This window comes from Carcharhinus amblyrhynchos, chromosome 21 (assembly GCF_965287045.1).
Source record: "Carcharhinus amblyrhynchos chromosome 21, sCarAmb.v2.hapA, whole genome shotgun sequence".
NCBI lineage: Eukaryota > Metazoa > Chordata > Chondrichthyes > Carcharhiniformes > Carcharhinidae > Carcharhinus > Carcharhinus amblyrhynchos.
Window position 1 is genome coordinate 24,054,772 of NC_137344.1, and position 18,789 is coordinate 24,073,560.

At 39.6% G+C, this 18,789-nt stretch overlaps 1 protein-coding gene across 3 annotated transcripts in view; it reads left to right on the plus strand.

Annotated features, from left to right (window-relative positions):
* Positions 1-18,018, plus strand: part of lrrc45 (leucine rich repeat containing 45) — a 67,919-nt gene extending 49,901 nt beyond the window's left edge. For all 3 annotated transcript variants that reach the window (XM_080208834.1, XM_080208835.1, XM_080208836.1), the window contains 4 exons: positions 4,700-4,792; positions 9,406-9,579; positions 13,888-14,035; positions 14,493-18,018. In XM_080208834.1, the coding sequence (XP_080064960.1) occupies positions 4,700-4,792; positions 9,406-9,579; positions 13,888-14,035; positions 14,493-14,689 (612 nt within the window). In that variant the 3' untranslated portion in view covers positions 14,690-18,018. The remainder of the gene's footprint in view (positions 1-4,699; positions 4,793-9,405; positions 9,580-13,887; positions 14,036-14,492) is intronic.
* Positions 18,019-18,789: the final 771 nt, after the last annotated feature.

Sequence of the window (18,789 nt, forward strand, 5' to 3'; positions counted from 1 at the left end):
CTTGATGGTTTGAGTTATAAGGAGGAGGCTGGATAGACTGGGTCTTTTTTCTCTGGAGCGTAGAAGGCTGAGTGATGATCTTATAGAGGTCTACAAAATAATGAGGGCCATAGATCAGCTAGATAGTCAATGTCTTTTCCCAAAGGTAGGGGAGTCTAAGGTGAGAGGGGCAATTTTTTCACAGAGGGTGGTGAGTGTGCAGAACAAGCTGCCAGAGGTAGTAGTAGGGGTGGGTACAATTTTGTTTTTTAAAAAGCATTTAGACAGTTACATGGGAAATATGGGAGTAGAGGGACATGGGCCAAATGTGGGCAATTGGGACTAGCTTGGGAGCTTTAAAAAAAGAAGGGCAGCATGGACAAGTTGAGCCAAAGAGCCTGATTCTGTGCTGTAAACCTTTATGACACTAAAATGTTACTAAGCTGGATGGCAGAGCAAAGTGTGCAGAGGCCATTAATGAAAGTCTGCTAAGGAATATAGATAGGCTAAGCAAGTGGACGAAGGTCTGGCAGATGGAGTACAATGTTGGTAAATTAAATCCGGATATTAAAGATAGAAGGATAGTAGGAGTTGAGGGCCTGAATGCGATTACTGTCACTAGAGAGGTAGTGCTTGATCGACTAGCGGGACTGATGGTGGACAAGTCCCCAGGACCGGATGGAATGCACCCCAGGGTTCTGAAGGAAATGGCAGAAGTGATAGTAGATGCCTTAGTGATTATTTACCAAACTTCGCTGGATTCTGGGGAAGTGCCGGAAGATTGGAAAACGGCTAATGTTACGCCGCTGTTTAAAAAAGGTCGCAGAAAAAAGGCAGGTAATTATAGGCCGGTTAGTTTAATGTCTGTTGTTGGAAAAATGCTTGAATCCATCATCAAAGAAGAAATAGCGAGGCACCTGGAAAGGAATGGTTTGATAGAGCAGACGCAGCACGGATTTGTTAAGAGGAAGTCATGTTTGACAAATTTATTGGATCTCTATGAGGATGTGACTAGTGCGGTAGACAGAGGGGAACCAGTGGTTGTGTTTCTCGATTTTCAAAAGGCGTTTGATAAGGTGCCGCACAAAAGGTTGCTTCAGAAGGTTAGGGGGCATGGAGTTGGGGGTAAGGTGTTAGCGTGGATAGAGGATTGGTTGTCTAATAGGACGCAGAGAGTTGGTATCAATGGGTGCTACTCTGATTGGCAGTTGGTGACTAGTGGAGTGCAGCAGGGATCGGTGCTGGGGCTTCAGCTATTTACCATTTATATAGATGATCTGGAGGAGGGGGCTGAGTGTAGGGTGACGAAATTTGCTGATGACGCAAAGATGAGTGGAAAAGCAAATTGCGTGGAGGGTGTGGAAAGGCTGCAGAGGGATCTGGATAGGCTGAGCGAGTGGGCGAGGACCTGGCAGATGGAGTACAATGTTAGCAAGTGTGAAGTTATCCACTTTGGCAGGAATAATAGTAGGAGGCATTACTATTCAAAGGGCGAAAAGCTGCAGCATGCTACGGTGCAGAGGAACCTGGGGGTCCTTGTGCATGAGTCGCAAAAACCCAGTCTGCAGGTGCAGCAGGTGATCAAGAAGGCGAATGGGATGCTGGCCTTTATAGCGAGGGGGATAGAATATAAAAGCAGGGAGGTCTTGCTGCAACTGTACAGGGCACTGGTGAGGCCGCAGCTGGAGTACTGTGTGCAGTTTTGGTCGCCGCACTTGCGCAAGGATATTTTGGCCTTGGAGGGAGTGCAGAGGAGGTTCACTAGGCTGATCCCAGAGATGAGGGGGTTAGACTATGAAGAGAGACTAAATAGACTGGGTCTGTACTCGTTGGAGTTTAGAAGGATGAGGGGGGATCTTATAGAGACGTGTAAGATAATGAAAGGGATGGATGAGGTCGAGGTAGAGAGATTCTTCCTGCTCAGAAAGGACAGCAGGACTAGAGGGCACAGCCTCAAGATAAAGAGGGGGGGGTGGTGCAGGGGCAGTTTAGAACAGAGTTGAGGAGTAACTTCTTCACTCAAAGGGTGGTGAATCTCTGGAATTCTCTGCCCGTTGAAGTGGTGGAGGCTACCTCGCTAAATATATTTAAGACACGGGTAGATAGGTTTTTGACAGACAAGGGAATTAAGGGTTATGGGGAAAAAGCAGGAAAGTGGAACTGAGCCACTTCAGATCAGCCATGATCTTATTGAATGGCGGGGCAGGTTCAAAGGGCTAGATGGCCTACTCCTGCTCCTATTTCTTATGTTCTTAAATATTCATTTTGGTAGGAATAACAGTAAACTGGACTATTACTTAAAATAAAAAGTAAAAAATTGCGGCATGCTGCTGTGCAGAGGGACCTGGGTGTCCTTGTGCAGGAATCTCAAGGAATTGGTTTGCAGATGTAGCAGGTAATTAAGAAAGCAAATGGAATCTTGTCGTTCATTGCTAGAGGGATGGAGTTTAAAAACAGCGAGGTTATGTTGCAGCTGTGTAAGGTGCTGGTAAAGTACTGTGTACAGTACTTCAGTACAGTACTGTGTACAGTTTTGGTCTCCTCACTTGAGAAAGGATATACTGGCACTGGAGGGGGTGCAGAGGAGATTCACTAGGTTGATTCCAGAGTTGAAAGGATTGGCTTATGAGGAGAGACGGAGTAGGCTAGGACTATACTCATTGGAATTCAGAAGAACATAAGAACATAACATAAGAAATAGGAGCAGGAGTAGGCCATCTAGCCCTTCGAGCCTGCCCCTCCATTCAGTAAGATCATGGCTGATCTGTCGTGGCTCAGTTCCACATTCCCGCCCTCTCCCCATAACCCTTAATCCCCTCTCTTATCAAAAACCCATCAACCCGCGTCTTAAAAATATTTAGCGAGGTAGCCTCCACCACTTCAACCGGCAGAGAATTCCAGAGATTCACCACCCTTTGAGTGAAGAAGTTCTTCCTCAACTCTGTTCTAAACCGCCCCCCCTTTATCTTGAGGCTGTGCCCCCTAGTCTTACTGTCCTTTCTGAGCGGGAAGAGTCTCTCCACATCTATCCTATCCATCCCATTCATCATCTTATATGTCTCAATGAGATCTCCCCTCATTCTTCTAAACTCTATGAGGGGAGATCTTATAGAAACATATAAGATTATGAAGGGAATAGATAAGATAGAAGCAGGGAAGTTGTTTCCACTGGCGGATGAAACTAGAACTAGGGGATGTAGCCTCAAAATAAGGGGAAGCAGATTTAGGACTGAATTAAGGAGGAACTTCTTCACAGAAAAGTTTGTGAATCTGTGGAATTCCCTGCCCAGTGAAGCAATTGAGGCCACCTCATTGAGTGTTTTTAAGGTAACGATAGATAAGTTTTTGAATAGTAAAGGAATTGAAAGTTATGGCGAGCGGGTGGGTAAGTGGAGCTGAGTCCACGAAAAGATCAGCCATGATCTTATTGAATGGTGGAACAAGCTTGAGGGGCCAGATGGCCTACTCCTGCTCCTAGTTCTTATGTTCTTATGATTCTGACTCAATGCTGCTTGTTGATATTTTCCTTTACTGACACTGGATTATAAGCAGGTTAAATTCAATTGATGATGTTTGGTACAAGATGGCAATTTTTGGATCTATAACCTCTGTAATCTCGCTCAGTTAATTAATAAGAACAACTAACAGCAGGAGGTAATATTTGAAACAGTGCAAACAGCTTTGAATTATTTAGTTAATCGGGCAGCACATTTTCATTTTATTAATCAATTCCAAATTTATAAATTCAAATAAATGCATGCTCATTTTTTTTTAAAGTGTGATAATAAAATTAAATATGATGTGAAATATACAAGCTGTATGTCAGGGAAGAGAGACCCAAATTTTAAGCTGCAAGGCATATGACAACTTCATAGAACATTAAATGCCAGGCTTTTCAATGGGATATAGTTCATGGGTCATCCATAATTGTCAACCATTTCCTCGTTCTGTCATGCCTTAAAATGGAAAACCAAATCTGTATCATATTTTATGCTATACAGAATGCATATAAATTGAAGATTAGTTTCAGGTAGTTAATTTGATGAAAAGAGACAGCCACAGAAATGTCTATACTGAATCTTTAATTTTGTACGGTGGTGATCAACCATATTTTTGTTGTTGGAATAGTGAGTAGGTGAATAAGTGGAGCTGAGTCCACAAAAAGATCAGCCATGAATGGCGGAGCAGGCTCGAGGGGTGAGGTGGCCTATTCCTGCTCCTAGCTCTTACATTCTTATGATTCTACTTCATTTAAAAACTGATGAGAGGGAACCTGTGTACAATTATCAAATTTGTAATTCAGTTGTTAGTGTTAACCTAACATTGTTTGCTGTTTAAGACCTTTTGGAATGAGCTACTTAAGTTGTTGGGTGGGTAACAATGTGGTTATAAATTGTCTTTGCCAATCCTCTGGTATGCTGTCCATTTATATTATGCAAAAGAGTATAAGTTTCAGTTCATAAACTGTATACTTCTAGAACATGTTATTACAAATCTGAATTATAAGTACCTGATGAAAGCCTAAATTGCAACCAAGAATGTGGTTATGAAAACATTTAACAGTTATATTTAGTCATTCCTTTGTGATTTTTGGAGATGGTGTATTTTTAGAAAAATGGGAGCTTGCCACTATTCAATTTTGATGAAGTTACTAAATGTACCCATTAAAATAATATTTTATAAAATTGTACTTAACATCCTAAAGTTTGTTCTGTAACAGGAGCTGAGCCGACTAAAGGCAGCTGCTGTAACTCACCGAGCACAAGCCGAAGAGGAGCTGATAAAAGTGAGGAATCAAATACGATTGGAGGAGGTAATAAGAATGAAAAACCAAGGGCATTGAAAGACAGACTGACTTTTCCAAACTTAATTAGTTCTATTGTTCTCTTCATTTCACTCTGACTTTTTTCTTCCTTCTCTTTCCCAATTTTCCCCTCTTTCTTTATCTTTCCCTTAATTTGTGCTTTTAAATTAGTGCTCCTTTAAACTTTCAGTCTTTCAATCAGCACAAATCCAGCATCCTACATCCAGTCCTCTGCGCTGTGTTGAATATAGATGTCACATGGTGGAACTTTAAGTGGTTTCTTCCAGAATGTGTTCAGACCTGTTTTAGGTTAAATATTGCAATGTTATCAAATGTAGCTCTCACTTGGTTAACTTCAAGGAACAGCAGAGCTGAGAAATGTAGATTGAAATTTAGACTAAGCGGCAGAATACTTTAGACAATTGCAATCAGTTTAGATTTCTCTAGTGGTCGTCATGCCTGGTGTTCTTAAGATGTCCCTGTTCAAATGACCTTCGTACAGTTATTGATCCTGTTCTGCCTCATCATTTCTCAGGATGAAAAGCTGTAGCATTGCTTCCTTCCCTTGGTTTTTCCTTCCTTCTTCCATTCTCATACTCCTAAAACCCAAATGTGATGACACTATCCCTACTTCCTCAAACTCTTGTATTATGGGCTGCAATCTTTCAGACTATTGAAATGCATAATGTGTAGAAATATAAAAGCTTTACAAATTAATTTGCAAGGGACTTGTACAGCATAGTACTTGTACAATAGCACTGACTTTGTTTGTATCACCACCTTTTCTGTAGTGCAACATCTTACCAGGCGTCTAATATCTTACTGCATCTGTTTCTCAACAGACTAGGCACAGATTTCCAAAGATTAACTAAGCATTAGTTTGGTGAACCTTGTGCTGTACTTAGTGCTTCACAAGCCACATTAACTTTTGAGCATCTTCATATAACCTACCCCAATTCCCATTTCAAGTAGAGTTTCTGTAAGTGATTTAGTTCCTAACAGTGATATGGTTGTGAAAAAATATAAGATAAATGATGATTGTTTCCACAGTCAGTGAAATGGAAACAAGAGAACAAACATTTATTGCAAACATAAGAATAATTAATTTTCAGGTGCTTACAGAATACCCACAATGCAATGTAAAAATGGGTAAAATTACTGTTTTGTTTATAATTTACGGATTTTCCATGTCTAATTGCATCTGTGTTCATGTTATAGCATAGAAATGAGGCAAGGCTGTAATTCCAGCTGCTTGTATCCTTTAATTTTGTTTCCCAGGCAACTTTTTCTTTTTTTGAGAATTTGAGCTGGAATTAACACTAACTATTCTCTACGAAGAATTTATTTTCCAAGCACAAAGTAAAAATAAACTTTATTATATTATACTTTTTACCACCTTTAATTATTCTTATGTCTGTGAACAAACCAGCTATTCTGCAATAATGTGCTTCACTCTCACTCTCGAGAAAACCAGACAAAGACTCTTGGGGTGGGATTTTCTAGCCACGCTAGCCCCTGGACTGGAAAATTCTGTCAACGGTTCTTTGCACGGTCTTGTCCCGCCTGCTACAATTCCCATGACAGGCAGGACAGGAAAATTCCGCCCTTGGCGTTTCAGACGAGGCCTTTATTACAAACCGTAGTACAAGCTGGCCCCAGTGCTTCAACTAGTGGTTCAACAGAGAGAGCTTTGATTCAAGAATTGTTTAGACTGTTGTAGTTAAGACCCAGTTGCAAGAAATTAGCATGTACCAATCAAAAGATGCACATTTGAAACAAAAGTTTTCTATATCCACTCTCAACTGTTGATGAGTTTACATCATGCTTAACGTTCAAATACAATTGGCCAATTAAAATATGTGCACTTGATTATAATATCCAATCAGTGTAAGGACTATTATCTATTTGCATTTATTACCAGCTACAGTTGGTTTTTAATATAACTTGTATCTGGCTGGTAGACATCAATTATATTCCCTTGTCCAGTTTTCTCAGTGCTTAATGAATTGTATATTATTGCCTGCCTAAGTTATATCCAGACAATTTGACTGTCAGGGTAGATGATAGAACAACTCCATGTTGTTTCTACAGACCTGGTAATTCAACAGCTATAAAGTTCTGCTGGAAACTAGCACCTAGCTGATTAGGCCCTTGGGGTGCCTCTTTACAGCTAATAGCTAGCCTCTCATAGACTGAACTGAAGATTTTCAAATCCTTTTGATAAATAGCAAAGATGATAAGCTCATATTAGAGTTTTAAACTCTTTTTATACAATGTCCAACACCAGTTCCTCCCCCTACCCCCTTTCAGTAACCATCTCATTTCTGCTAATTCTCAAATTTCCCAGCCCCTTTGTAACTTTAGTTAAACATCCATGCTGGGGCAGCATGGTGCAACAGTGGTTGGCACTACTGCCTCACAATGCCAGGGACCCAGGTTCAATTCCGGCCTTCGGTAGCTATCCGTGTGGAGTTTTCACTTTCTTCCCATGGTCCAGTGATGTGTGTGTTAGGTTGATAGGCCATGCTAAATTGCCCCTTAGTGTCAGGGGGATTTGCAGGGGAAACACATGGGGTTACGGGATAGGGTTTGGGTGGAATTGTTGTTGTTGCAGGTTGATGGGCCGAATGACCTCCTTCTGCATTGTAGGGATTCTATGTTAACATTTAATTGAAACTATTCTCCATCTTTTCTCTTGTATAACCTTCCTATGAAGGAATGTGCGATATTCTAACTTCAGATTGATTGAAATTTTGTGCAAGATTTAAATTGCTCTTTGTTGGCATTCTGCAATTGGTGTTTCAGAGGTGCTATTTTTTGGATGAGGTATTAAACCAAGGACCTATCTGCCTACTTGGATTATGTAATAGATCCCGTGGCACTATTTCAAGTAAGAACATGGGAGTTATCTCTGGTGTCCTAGCTTTAAATGACATCACAAAGGCAGATGATCTGATTATTATTACATTACTATTTGTGATCGTTTACTCTGTGCAAATTGTCTGCCATATTTCCTACATTGCAGCAGTGACTACACTTTCAAAGTAGTTCATTGGCTGTATGTTACTATGAAACATCTAGTGGTTATGAAAAGGGCTCATGTAAAAACAAGGATTGTGTGCCTCTAGAACCTCTGCTATTTGAATTGTTATTTTTGACAATCAGTTTTATGCTGGCTTTAACATTCTGGGCATTGTCCAGATCACTAAAAAAAAAAGTTGATAATTTTTGCATCTGTAAAACTGAGAAAAACTTAGAACATAGAACATTACAGCGCAGAACAGGCCCTTCGGCCCACGATGTTGCGCCGACCAGCTTTTAAAAAAAAACACTAACCCACTAATCTAAACCAATCCCATTTCGTCCATAAACCTATCCACAGATCTCTTAAACGCCCCCAAACTAGGCGCATTTACAACTGCAGCTGACAGGGCATTCCAGTCCCTCACCACCCTCTGGGTAAAGAACCTACCCCTGACATCAGTCCTATAACTACCCCCTCTTAATTTAAAGCCGTGCCCCCTCGTGCTAGCTTTCTCCATCCTAGGAAAAAGGCTATCACTATCCACCCTGTCTAAACCTCTAATCATCTTATATGTTTCAATAAGGTCCCCTCTTAGCCGCCTTCTTTCCAGCGAAAACAACCCCAAATCTCTCAGTCTCTCCTCGTAGGATCTCCCCTCCATACCAGGCAACATCCTGGTAAACCTCCTCTGCACCCTCTCCAAAGCCTCCTCATCCTTCCTGTAATGTGGGGACCAGAACTGCACACAATACTCCAAGTGCGGCCGCACCAGAGTTGTGTACAGTTGCATCATGACGCTGCGACTCCTAAATTCAATCCCCCTACCAATAAACACCAAGACACCGTATGCCTTCTTAACAACCTTATCTACTTGATTCCCAACTTTCAGGGATCTATGTACACATACACCTAGATCCCTCTGCTCCTCCACACTATTCAAAGTCCTCCCGTTAGCCCTATACTCAACACATCTGTTATTCCTACCGAAATGAATTACCTCACACTTCTCCACATTAAACTCCATCCGCCACCTCGCGGCCCAGCTTTGCAACCTTTCTAAGTCACCCTGCAAACTATGGCACCCTTCCTCACAATCTACCACACCTCCGACTTTGGTGTCATCAGCAAACTTACTAATCCACCCAACTATACCCTCATCCTGATCATTAATAAAAATTACAAACAGCAGTGGCCCCAAAACAGATCCCTGAGGCACACCACTCGTAACCGAACTCCATGACGAATATGGTCATTACTTAGAATTAAGCTGAGTGGTGAGCAAAACTGTAATATAAATTTCAAGTGTTTAATTTTTAAACTCATTGTTATTTACAGTTATTGTATTAGCATTAAGCTTACTCAAACCCAGATCTCTGAGATTGTGTGCAAGTTTAGACAAAGGTCACAGATAATTCAGCACATTAAGTCTGTTGTCCAACAGGACTTAAATTCCAAAATTTGTGAAGAGCAATGCTTCAATGGCAAACTGATTAGGATCTCTGGACTGATCACACTTTATCTGAACAGGCTAAATAACACCCTTATTAACATTGCGATTGATTTGTTTTTTCCATCCCTCCCCACTCTTCTTCTTTAGCAAGAGCGGTTAGCTCACTTGGAAGAGAAACTCCATTTTGTTGGCCAGTCACGTGATGAATCCCAGAACCGTTGTACTATCCAAAAACAAACCATCAATGAATTACAAGCAAAGAACACCAAGCTTACTTTTGAGGTTGAAAATTTAAAGCGTTGCATTGAATGTCTCAATCAGGTACTGTGGTTCAGTTGATTGTTATTTACTGTATCTTGGTGTACTGCTGAAATGAAATTTCTGTACATTTTTATAGAATAATGGAGTTTTTTGAATGCAAACTTAAGGTTAACTAAAATCTGAGCGCATCTACCTGAAAGCGTTTATTTAAAACTTTAGGATTATGCAATTCTTTAACTAGCTCTTCGGTATCTTGACATTAAACTATGGATATTATTCTTTCATAACTATCTATAACTATCATAAAGATCTATTTATGTAATGTAAACAAATGCAAGATGTTAATGTAATGTTGAAGGATGGTGAATGTATGGAATTCATTACCATCAAATGTAGTTGAAGCCAAAATGTCTGATTTCAAGAAAAAATTAGATATGGCTCTTGGGGGTAAAGGGATCAAGGGATAAGGGAGACAGGGGGGATCAGGATATTGAATTCGATGATCAGCCATGATCAAGATGAATGGCAGAGCAGACTCGAAGGGCTTACTCCTGCTTCTAGTTTCTATTAAGGCTTATAACTGGTTTCAGTTTTCAAGATTGTTTCCATTTAGATAAGTGGGGTCCGTGAAGGATACTTGATCTTACTTAATACTCTGTTGGTAATTCTGTAATTCATGGTGTGAAATTCTATGGGTTTGAGCGAGATAAAAGCGCAAAGAAACTGTATAGGAATGAACAATTAAGGGGAAATCTGGTTGAATGTTCACTATAATCTTAAAATAAAATTGAATACATTTAATACACATTGAATATTTCACGAGTTATATTAAATGTTTAATATATTAAATGCTTTATATATTAATGTAACTGTTATCAACTTTCAAGCGGTAAAAACGAATAAATATTTAAGCTTGATTGGATACAAAGGGAGTGCCAGTTCTCACAGTCAATGTTGTGTGCAATTAGCATGCACCTTACTTCACGTGCCCTTACTTTACATGCATACCATTTCAGTCATACAGGTAGGAAAAAGCTAGGTGGATAGAAACCAGTGGAATGTAGCAATTCTTCCTATGGGCAATGATTAATGAAAAGTCTTGTGGGTGCAGTCTGAACGCTGACGGATCACGTGGCCCACAAGCCACAGGTTGGACTACCACTGCAGTAATACAGCATGTATTAAATGTAACCCACTCACTAGACTAAGGATCCTATGTTCATTACACCTCTCATCATTTCTATATATGTTGAGAAGCATTTATTCCTAATCTGTTTCCTATCTGCTAAACAATTATCAATCCATACCAATATATTACCCCCAATTTCATGTGTTTTAACTATGTGGGACTTTATCAAAAGCTTTCTCAAAATCCAAAAACAACACATCTACTGGTTCACCTGTATCTATTCTACTAGTTACATCCTCAAAAATCTCCAATAGGTTTGTCAAACATATTTCCTTTTCATAAATCCATGTTGACTTTGTCTAATCATGTTTTCTAAGTGTCCTGTTCTCTCATCCTCTGTAATAGACTCTTAACATTTTTACTACGACTAATGTTAGGCTATTAAGTCTATAAATCCCTTCTTTCTCCCTCCCTTCCTTTCTTAAATAGTGGGGTTACATTTGCTACCCTCCAATCTGCCGCGACGGTTCCAAAACCTACAGAATTTTGGAAGATGGTAATCAATGCATCCACTATTTCCATGGCCGCCTCCTTTAGTAACCTGGAGTGCACATTATCAAACCCTGGGATTTATCGGCTTTCAGTCATGTTGATTTCTCCAGCACTATTTTAATTATTTCCTTCAATTCCTTCTCCTCACTCAAATTCACCATGAACTCCTATTTTGAGGACGAAATGTTAACAACTCTTCAATTTTACTAATGAAACTAATGAGATTTGGTCATAAAATTAGGATATAATACAAATGAGAACAGTCTACAATCTGTAGAGTGATTTGATTGCTTAGGTAAAATAGCTTAAACTATCCGTGTAATGTGAAAATGTAGAGAAAAGCAACTCAATTGAGGAATGGCTTTGATACCTGTGCTGTGATGACAGATCATCGACATTGAGCAATTAGAGTGGTTTTGAAGAGATCTTATTGCGATATTTAGGATTCCAAAGCTAAGAGGTACACTGAATCCCAGTGCACTTTTTAAGATAACCCAAATTCTAGGAGAAGAGGACATGGTTCAAGCTTTAAGGGAGAAGGCTGTTACGGACAGATGAGAAGTAATAGAATGGTTCCCCTCTCTTTCTATGCCTCCATTGACGGCAACTTTTTTAAGAAAAGTACGCTTGCCAATTCAGTGTTTACCCGTTTAAATGCCATAGCTACAGAAGGCATGCACAGACATGTTTTCTTGTAAGTCTTTTTTCAAAATAAAGGAGAATAGTATTACATTTAACATCTGATCTAATTAAAAATAATAACAGTCTGATTCTCAAGCATTTACGTCAGTTCAGGCACAAATTAGAGTGGGAGGCTACGTTAAGAAGTTTTGAAGTCCAAAGAATACTCAGTTGCATACAGATCTGGTGGATTGATGCCTTAGGTGGTTCCATACTGGGCTTGATGGTCTCTGCAAATTCTGCAATGAGACGATTTTAAAGAAGTTGAGGGATGATTTCTGTTTGGTTGACCGGAGTCAGCAAAATCAAGATTGGTTTTTAGATGTTGTTCACAGCATATAGTTGGTGAAATAATCAATAGGGAATCAAGCTTGCAGATGGATGGACATAGTGTCCACTCAAGGTCCTTCCTCTTTGTCTCTCTGCCTTCTGTTCTGTGGATGGAGAAGAGCAGTTTCTTAAAATACAAGAGGGTTAGTTGACTCACCACATGACCTCACCAACTGACCAGTTACCTAAACATGGTCGTAGCAATTTCCTGTCCATGGTCTTGAAATGACAAGATTATAGTTGGGAGAGTTCACTTCTCAGCCAGAGTCCATTGTCTAAAGTGATTATGTCCAATGGCTTGTTCCATACCCAAGTGAGTATACAAGTGCTATCTGAATGTTTTATGAATGGCCCATTTATTTTCCTCTTAAGGTGAAGGTCTTTGATGAGTTCTCCTAGATAGGTTGACTGTCTCATCGGCTTTGCAGGGTAGTTATGCAAATATTCAGCCAACTTAGAAGCTGCTGGTTGAGTTTTTTTTTAAATATTGTTGTTAGGTCTTCTTTAAAACTCAACAAGTAAAGTAATTTCTATTGTAACAAATTTTTTTTAACAAAGCAAACATACGTTAAAGTTTGGCTCATATATAGAGTGATGAAAATGGAGATTCGCCTATCCAGAGAAACAGTAAGCCATACGGCATTCTTCATTTTAAGCAGGCTAAGCAAAATTAACTTAACAGAAGAAACAATTCAATAATGTGGAAAGTCTACGATCTTTGGAATTGGCCTGATGAATAGAAATGGCTGCAGACTCTGACTTTCATAATGGCCTGTCTTTATATAAGAACATAAGAAGTAGGAGCAGGAGTAGGCCATCTAGCCTTTCGAGCCTGCCCCGCCATTCAATAAGATCATGGCTGATCTGAAGTGGCTCAGTTCCACTTTCCCGCTTTCTCCCCATAACCCTTAATTCCCTTGCCTATCAAAAACCTATCTACCCATGTCTTAAGTATATTTAGCGAGGTAGCCTCCACCACTTCAACGGGCAGAGAATTCCAGAGATTCACCACCCTTTGCGTGAAGAAGTTCCTCCTCAACTCCGTTCTAAACTGCCCCCCCTTATCTTGAGGCTGTGCCCTCTAGTCCTGCTGTCCTTTCTGAGCGGGAAGAATCACTTTACCTCTACCCTATTCATCCCCTTCATTATCTTACATGTCTCTATAAGATCCCCCCTCATCCTTCTAAACTCCAACGAGTACAGACCCGGTGGAGTATAGGGGGAATTATACATATGCATGCCTGGTGATCAGACCTAAAATTTTGTTTATTGTGCTCAGAGAAATTTCCTCAATTTTGCTTGAAACACACCATATGTTTTCTTTGATGTTTCCCTGAGAAGAAAGAACTGCTAGTGATTGGGAAAGATGGTCTTCTCACAACCTTCTTTTCAAATGTTCCTCAAATACCCAAGGGCCAACATGTTACGCTGTTACTAGGTAAATGCAGATCAGAAAAACTGTTTAGCCCTTCTGAAGCTCATCAACCTTAGAGCCTGTTGCTTCCCCTTCCTGTCAATTTTGCTGCTAAATCAATATGGTCTAAAGTGAATTTTCTAGCCTCTAATAATGCCTGGGGAACATGCTTCACTGCAAAAGACCGCTATTTACTTGCATTCATTTGTGTGAAATGCAACCTAAGTGTTATAAATTCTAATACTGAAACCTCCATATTCAGGAGTTGTCTGGTAAGGACCAAGAGAAGGTTGCAGAGGTGAATAATGTGCGGATGGAGCTCCAGGAACAAATTGGCCATCTGCAAGCAGAGCGAATTGCACAGGAAGGGCTCAAAGAAAAGATTTCAGCCCTAGAGCGACAACTGAAAGGTATAAAAGCAGGGAGTATTTGCTTTATAAACTATGAAACCTATCAGTCTTTTTTCAGCTTTCTATGGTAAACACTTAAGTACAATATGGCTGTACTGATTATTTGCCTAAAGAAACCACAAATGTTTAAAGCAAGTGTTTTTGACTATTTTAATGCATTGGGTTAATTTTAGCATGATGATTGAACTATCTCAAAACACTGTGAAGATAACAGAAATGATGCAGCTGGCTGACAGTCAGATGATCTTTGCGTCCTCTTTTCATTATCACCCAGTAAGAATTAGAATATAAATGAAAAATCATGAGCATCATATCAGTCTTGAAAAAGAGATTAATTTGGCACTGAAATTTCTGTAAGCAATACCCCTTTCTTCACCTCAGCCTGAAATATTGCTTTATTCAATCAGTCCCAAGCCCGTGACTTTACTGAAAATAAAATTCTGCTGTTTTATTACAGTACAGTCAAGTAACCACCGTGATGCCATATTGGATAAAGAGAGCGAAATTAGTTCCTTACTGGAAAAAGTCCGACTGAAAGACAACGAGATTATGCGAATGAAAGAGGATGAAGCACAACGAGCGAGCTTCCTACATAACGCAATCCTCTCCTATGTACAGAGCTCTCCTCTTGGCACTCAGTGTACAAAGAAATGAAATTTTACAGCAAAAAGGAATGTGGGCAACTAGTAAAGAGAGGCAGATGTTTTCCAATTTTTAGATTACAAAGTGGTGCAAAATTGAAAGTGGAGTGAAAATGATGCATTTCAGGAAAAAAATAAAGCCTTGATGTAGGTAAAATCAAGTTGCAGGGATAGAATGATACTGGCAAATACTTGACTCACAATTTATACACAGAATGGCTTCTACATTATATATTTTAACCAGCAGAACTGTAATTTTGGGAGCAATAATGCTGTAAAGTCTGAGAAAAGGTAATGGTCTGAAAAATTGACTTTTAGTTTAGCTGTTAATTTGATCATTGCAAATATGTTTTCTGTTGGTTATGGCTATGTTGTGTGGACTGTTGGAGATTTGTTGGGTTCATAGGTAGTTTAAATTGCTGGCTGGCTAAAATGATGTGCAAACCAAGCCTTTTTTTTAATATTTTGTGTGTTCAAAATGGGTTACGCATTTAATTAGACCTGATGTTAAATTTCTTCTGCTAAATACAACTTGTGACAGTGAGGATAATTTGTTTTAATGTCCCAAAGTCAGAATTTGAAATCCATTCTCTTTAAAGTTTACCTCATTAATTTTCATTGAATTTCATGTGGTGTGAAACGTGGTCAGCAGATTTTAATTTTAAAAAAGGCAGGTCTTAGTCGATTGCGAAATTAAAATGTTCAAAATCTGAATCTCGATGCAACGCCACTTGGTTTTAACAGATATGGACCTGGACCCAGTTATCAGCTTGTTCCAAGGGGGTTGGTTGGTATTTTAAATATTGTAATAAGTGTATAATCATTATTGTTATTCACTGTTTGAATGTAACAGTGGATGACCAAGAAAACCAACAACTAAATACAAATGAGGATTCAGAAGATAAGTGCCTTTCCACCTAAATGCTGGATCCAGTTCCCCTGCTTGGATAATTATCTACATTCGGATATCTGGACTCTGAACCTGCAGATCTTTTCCAGATAATCTCCAAGAAGCTTGTGACTTTACCCAAGAGGCCCCTGATTCTGTCCCCGCTCCACTGGACCCGAGGTCCAATTAAGCATAAATTAGACTTACCTCGACCTGCACTCTCCTCCAAGCTGCTCCATCCCCAAATGGAAGTCAGCCCAAACAAGCAGACTGACATCCAGCTGGGGAGCCTATTGGTGATTTATTCCATTTTTGCTTGGAACAGGGATACACCTGCTGGGAAGCTCATTCTTACCTGCTTACTCCTTCTGAGGGAATGGGCAATGTGGTTGGAGTTTGAAACATTACAGGTGCACTACTTCAGCTGAGTGTAGTGTGTGAGTAAAATGAATTGCAAAGAAAATCATTGACAAAATACAGAGATCTCAGTTATGGCAAAATCAGATATCTTTCGGCTGTTCTGCATCTAAATTTATGAATTTATGTTTATGCAACCACATGGTTTGCATAGGAAGCTTACATTGGCTGTTCAGCAGAGCATGGAATGGACTTGTGTAAATGAGCTGAGAGTTTTAGCAGATCTATCTCTCAAGCGATTGAGGCAATTTGGGCATTGATGTTTTATCATAAAACTGAAATTAGATTAATTACACATAAATTTATATGAGAAAACCGTACAACACCACTCCTAATCCATGGTCACGCTGAAATTATCCAACAAATTCCTAGTGAATCATAGACTGATTTCTGCTTCCCCGGTGATCAATATTCCTATGTTGTCTTGAATGTGTGATAGCCTGCAGTTAGCTTCCGTAGATAACTTTTATCCACTTTACTAAGTTTGTTGTTTGCTAATTGTGTAAAAGCAGCAACAACTTGCATTCAATTCATATGGTGCCTTTAATGAACAAAAATATTCCAAGGCACTATGTTTTGCTAGATAAAAGATAGGGGCAGCGGGAACTTCATTCATCTATTCATGCATGGTTACTAATTAGCTATCAAGGTATTTGGCCATTGCAATATTTCTTCCCAGTTGTCACATGGTTTGTCCATATTGAAAGTCTATCTAGTGACAGAGCATAGGGAAAGGGTGATGAGGAAAAGGAGTGGGTCAGGTCTGCTGTAATACATTTGCATGGAGTGTCACGGACCCTTGTGTGAGAATAGGAGTATCATAAAAGTTGTTAACATATCCTTATGGGATTGAGCTGCCCAACAGTTCCTCAGGTTATATGTTTGTAACAAGTCTTTATTTGATGTGTTGGGTTTTTTTTTGTGCAGACATTATATCAAAAGCTGCAGATGTTATACAATGTGAAAAGTTACATACGTTTAGTTGTATTGAGTCACATGAGTAAATATTTACAAGAGTTCTGCATTATCGATTATGGTTGATCTTGAGATTTGTTGTGAAAAGGGCTTTGCATTTTGATTCTCAAGAGTTTCATGAGGACATGGTTTCTTTCAAACTGTTGCCCTCCAGTCCACATCGCAAAGTCAAAGTATTTGACTGTCTAGGATTCCTAATATTAGTGCTGATATTTTTCACATTTCTCTACCCATGCCTTCTCAAGCTCCATGGAGTTGTTGTCATACCTCACTTACGCATCGACCACTGCTACCTTCTGTCCCTTCTTAATAATTGTTAAGCTGCTGCATTGTCCCAACCTGTGCTTTAATCTTTGCTTCAAGGTACGGTACATATTTGGATATTTTTCCAGAGTTTTATTGTGGCTCTTAATCTGAGCATTCTTGACTCACAGCGGCTGCCAGATATGTTCTTGGGGGTTTTGTTGGTTTGTTGCCCCGTCCTGCACATTGTCATCTTATTAGAATAGTTGTGGAAAGTAGTGTACTTTATCAGACAAAAGTTGCAAACTATTGATGAAGTGGGACAGTTTGGGATAGTGAATTTATTCACCCATGAGCACTATTGTCATTTGTCAATTGTCACTTTATCAATTCAGTAATAATGAACACCAGCATCTTGACAATGGAAGTCTGCCCACCTCACGAACTTTCATTCTATCCATCTGCAAACCTATTCCTAAACTTTGTCTCTCAGGTGTTTGGAAATGTACACATTGCACCTTCAATGTTTCTCCTGGCATTGGTGGCAGTCTTTGCTGTATATCATCTTCCAGAGTTTCACCATGGCAGTTTGAAGGAAATCCATGGGGATTTTCAAAATTTTGAACCTCGTGATGGTGTTGGTATTGTTACCCTTGGTTTTGAAATGATGCCTTGATGGCTACATTGTTAGAGTTCAGAAGATATTCTAGCTTCTGGATTATTGCCAACAAGATCCGGATCTCTAAGTTGAGCAGGCCCAGCCCCTGTATTTGTTACTAGTGTAGAATATGGTAGCCGTGATATCACTTGGAGGGGTGGGGGGGGCGGGTACAGAATCTCCTTTGCCAACTTTCTTGTACTGTCAAGTTCCGGTCATACATTCTGTTAGGATTAAATTATTGTCGATTCTTGATTATGTATTTTCAGGATCTGAAACTTCAAAATTGTATTTGTTCTATCAGTCTTAGGCATGTAATCCAAAAACTGAGCTTGGATATTATTTGTCTTCAGTGACTCTGACCTATGAGCTTATGCAGGTGCCCAGGTACTTTTCCGTTTCCCTGGAGAAAATTGTTGTCCATGGGATTGCCATTTATGTACCCAGGTAGGTCCTCGGTGAACATATAGAAAAGCCTTTCCTTTGTAAGGGGCCTGCTGCCCTTTTGGCGTTGATTATGAATACTATTTTTTTTTGCTAAATGACTAAATGAGACCTTCAAGCTCTTTGTCATTCCAGCATGGGAATTACTGAGCAGTACTATGTTATGAGCGCAAGCCAGCAAAAATCTGTTGATTGTTCTGTTTTACAGTTACGTTAACTTTCTCCAACTAACATGTTGATGGATCCTTGAAGCTACCTCACAGAAGGTTTGAAAGTTTGTGTCAGGAGTGCGTTGGGAACGTTGTGACTTGGTTATTCATGAAGGTTTCAGCAGAAATTAAGCTGAACTAGGGTCAGAGACATTGTTAGAGGTGGAAGGATTTTTTCAAACTTGCTCTTTTTTTCCATTTTGAGATCATTTTTGTTGTTTAAATTTACAGATTTTGAGTTATGTCTGTGATGGAAAGAATATGCAAACACAAATTCA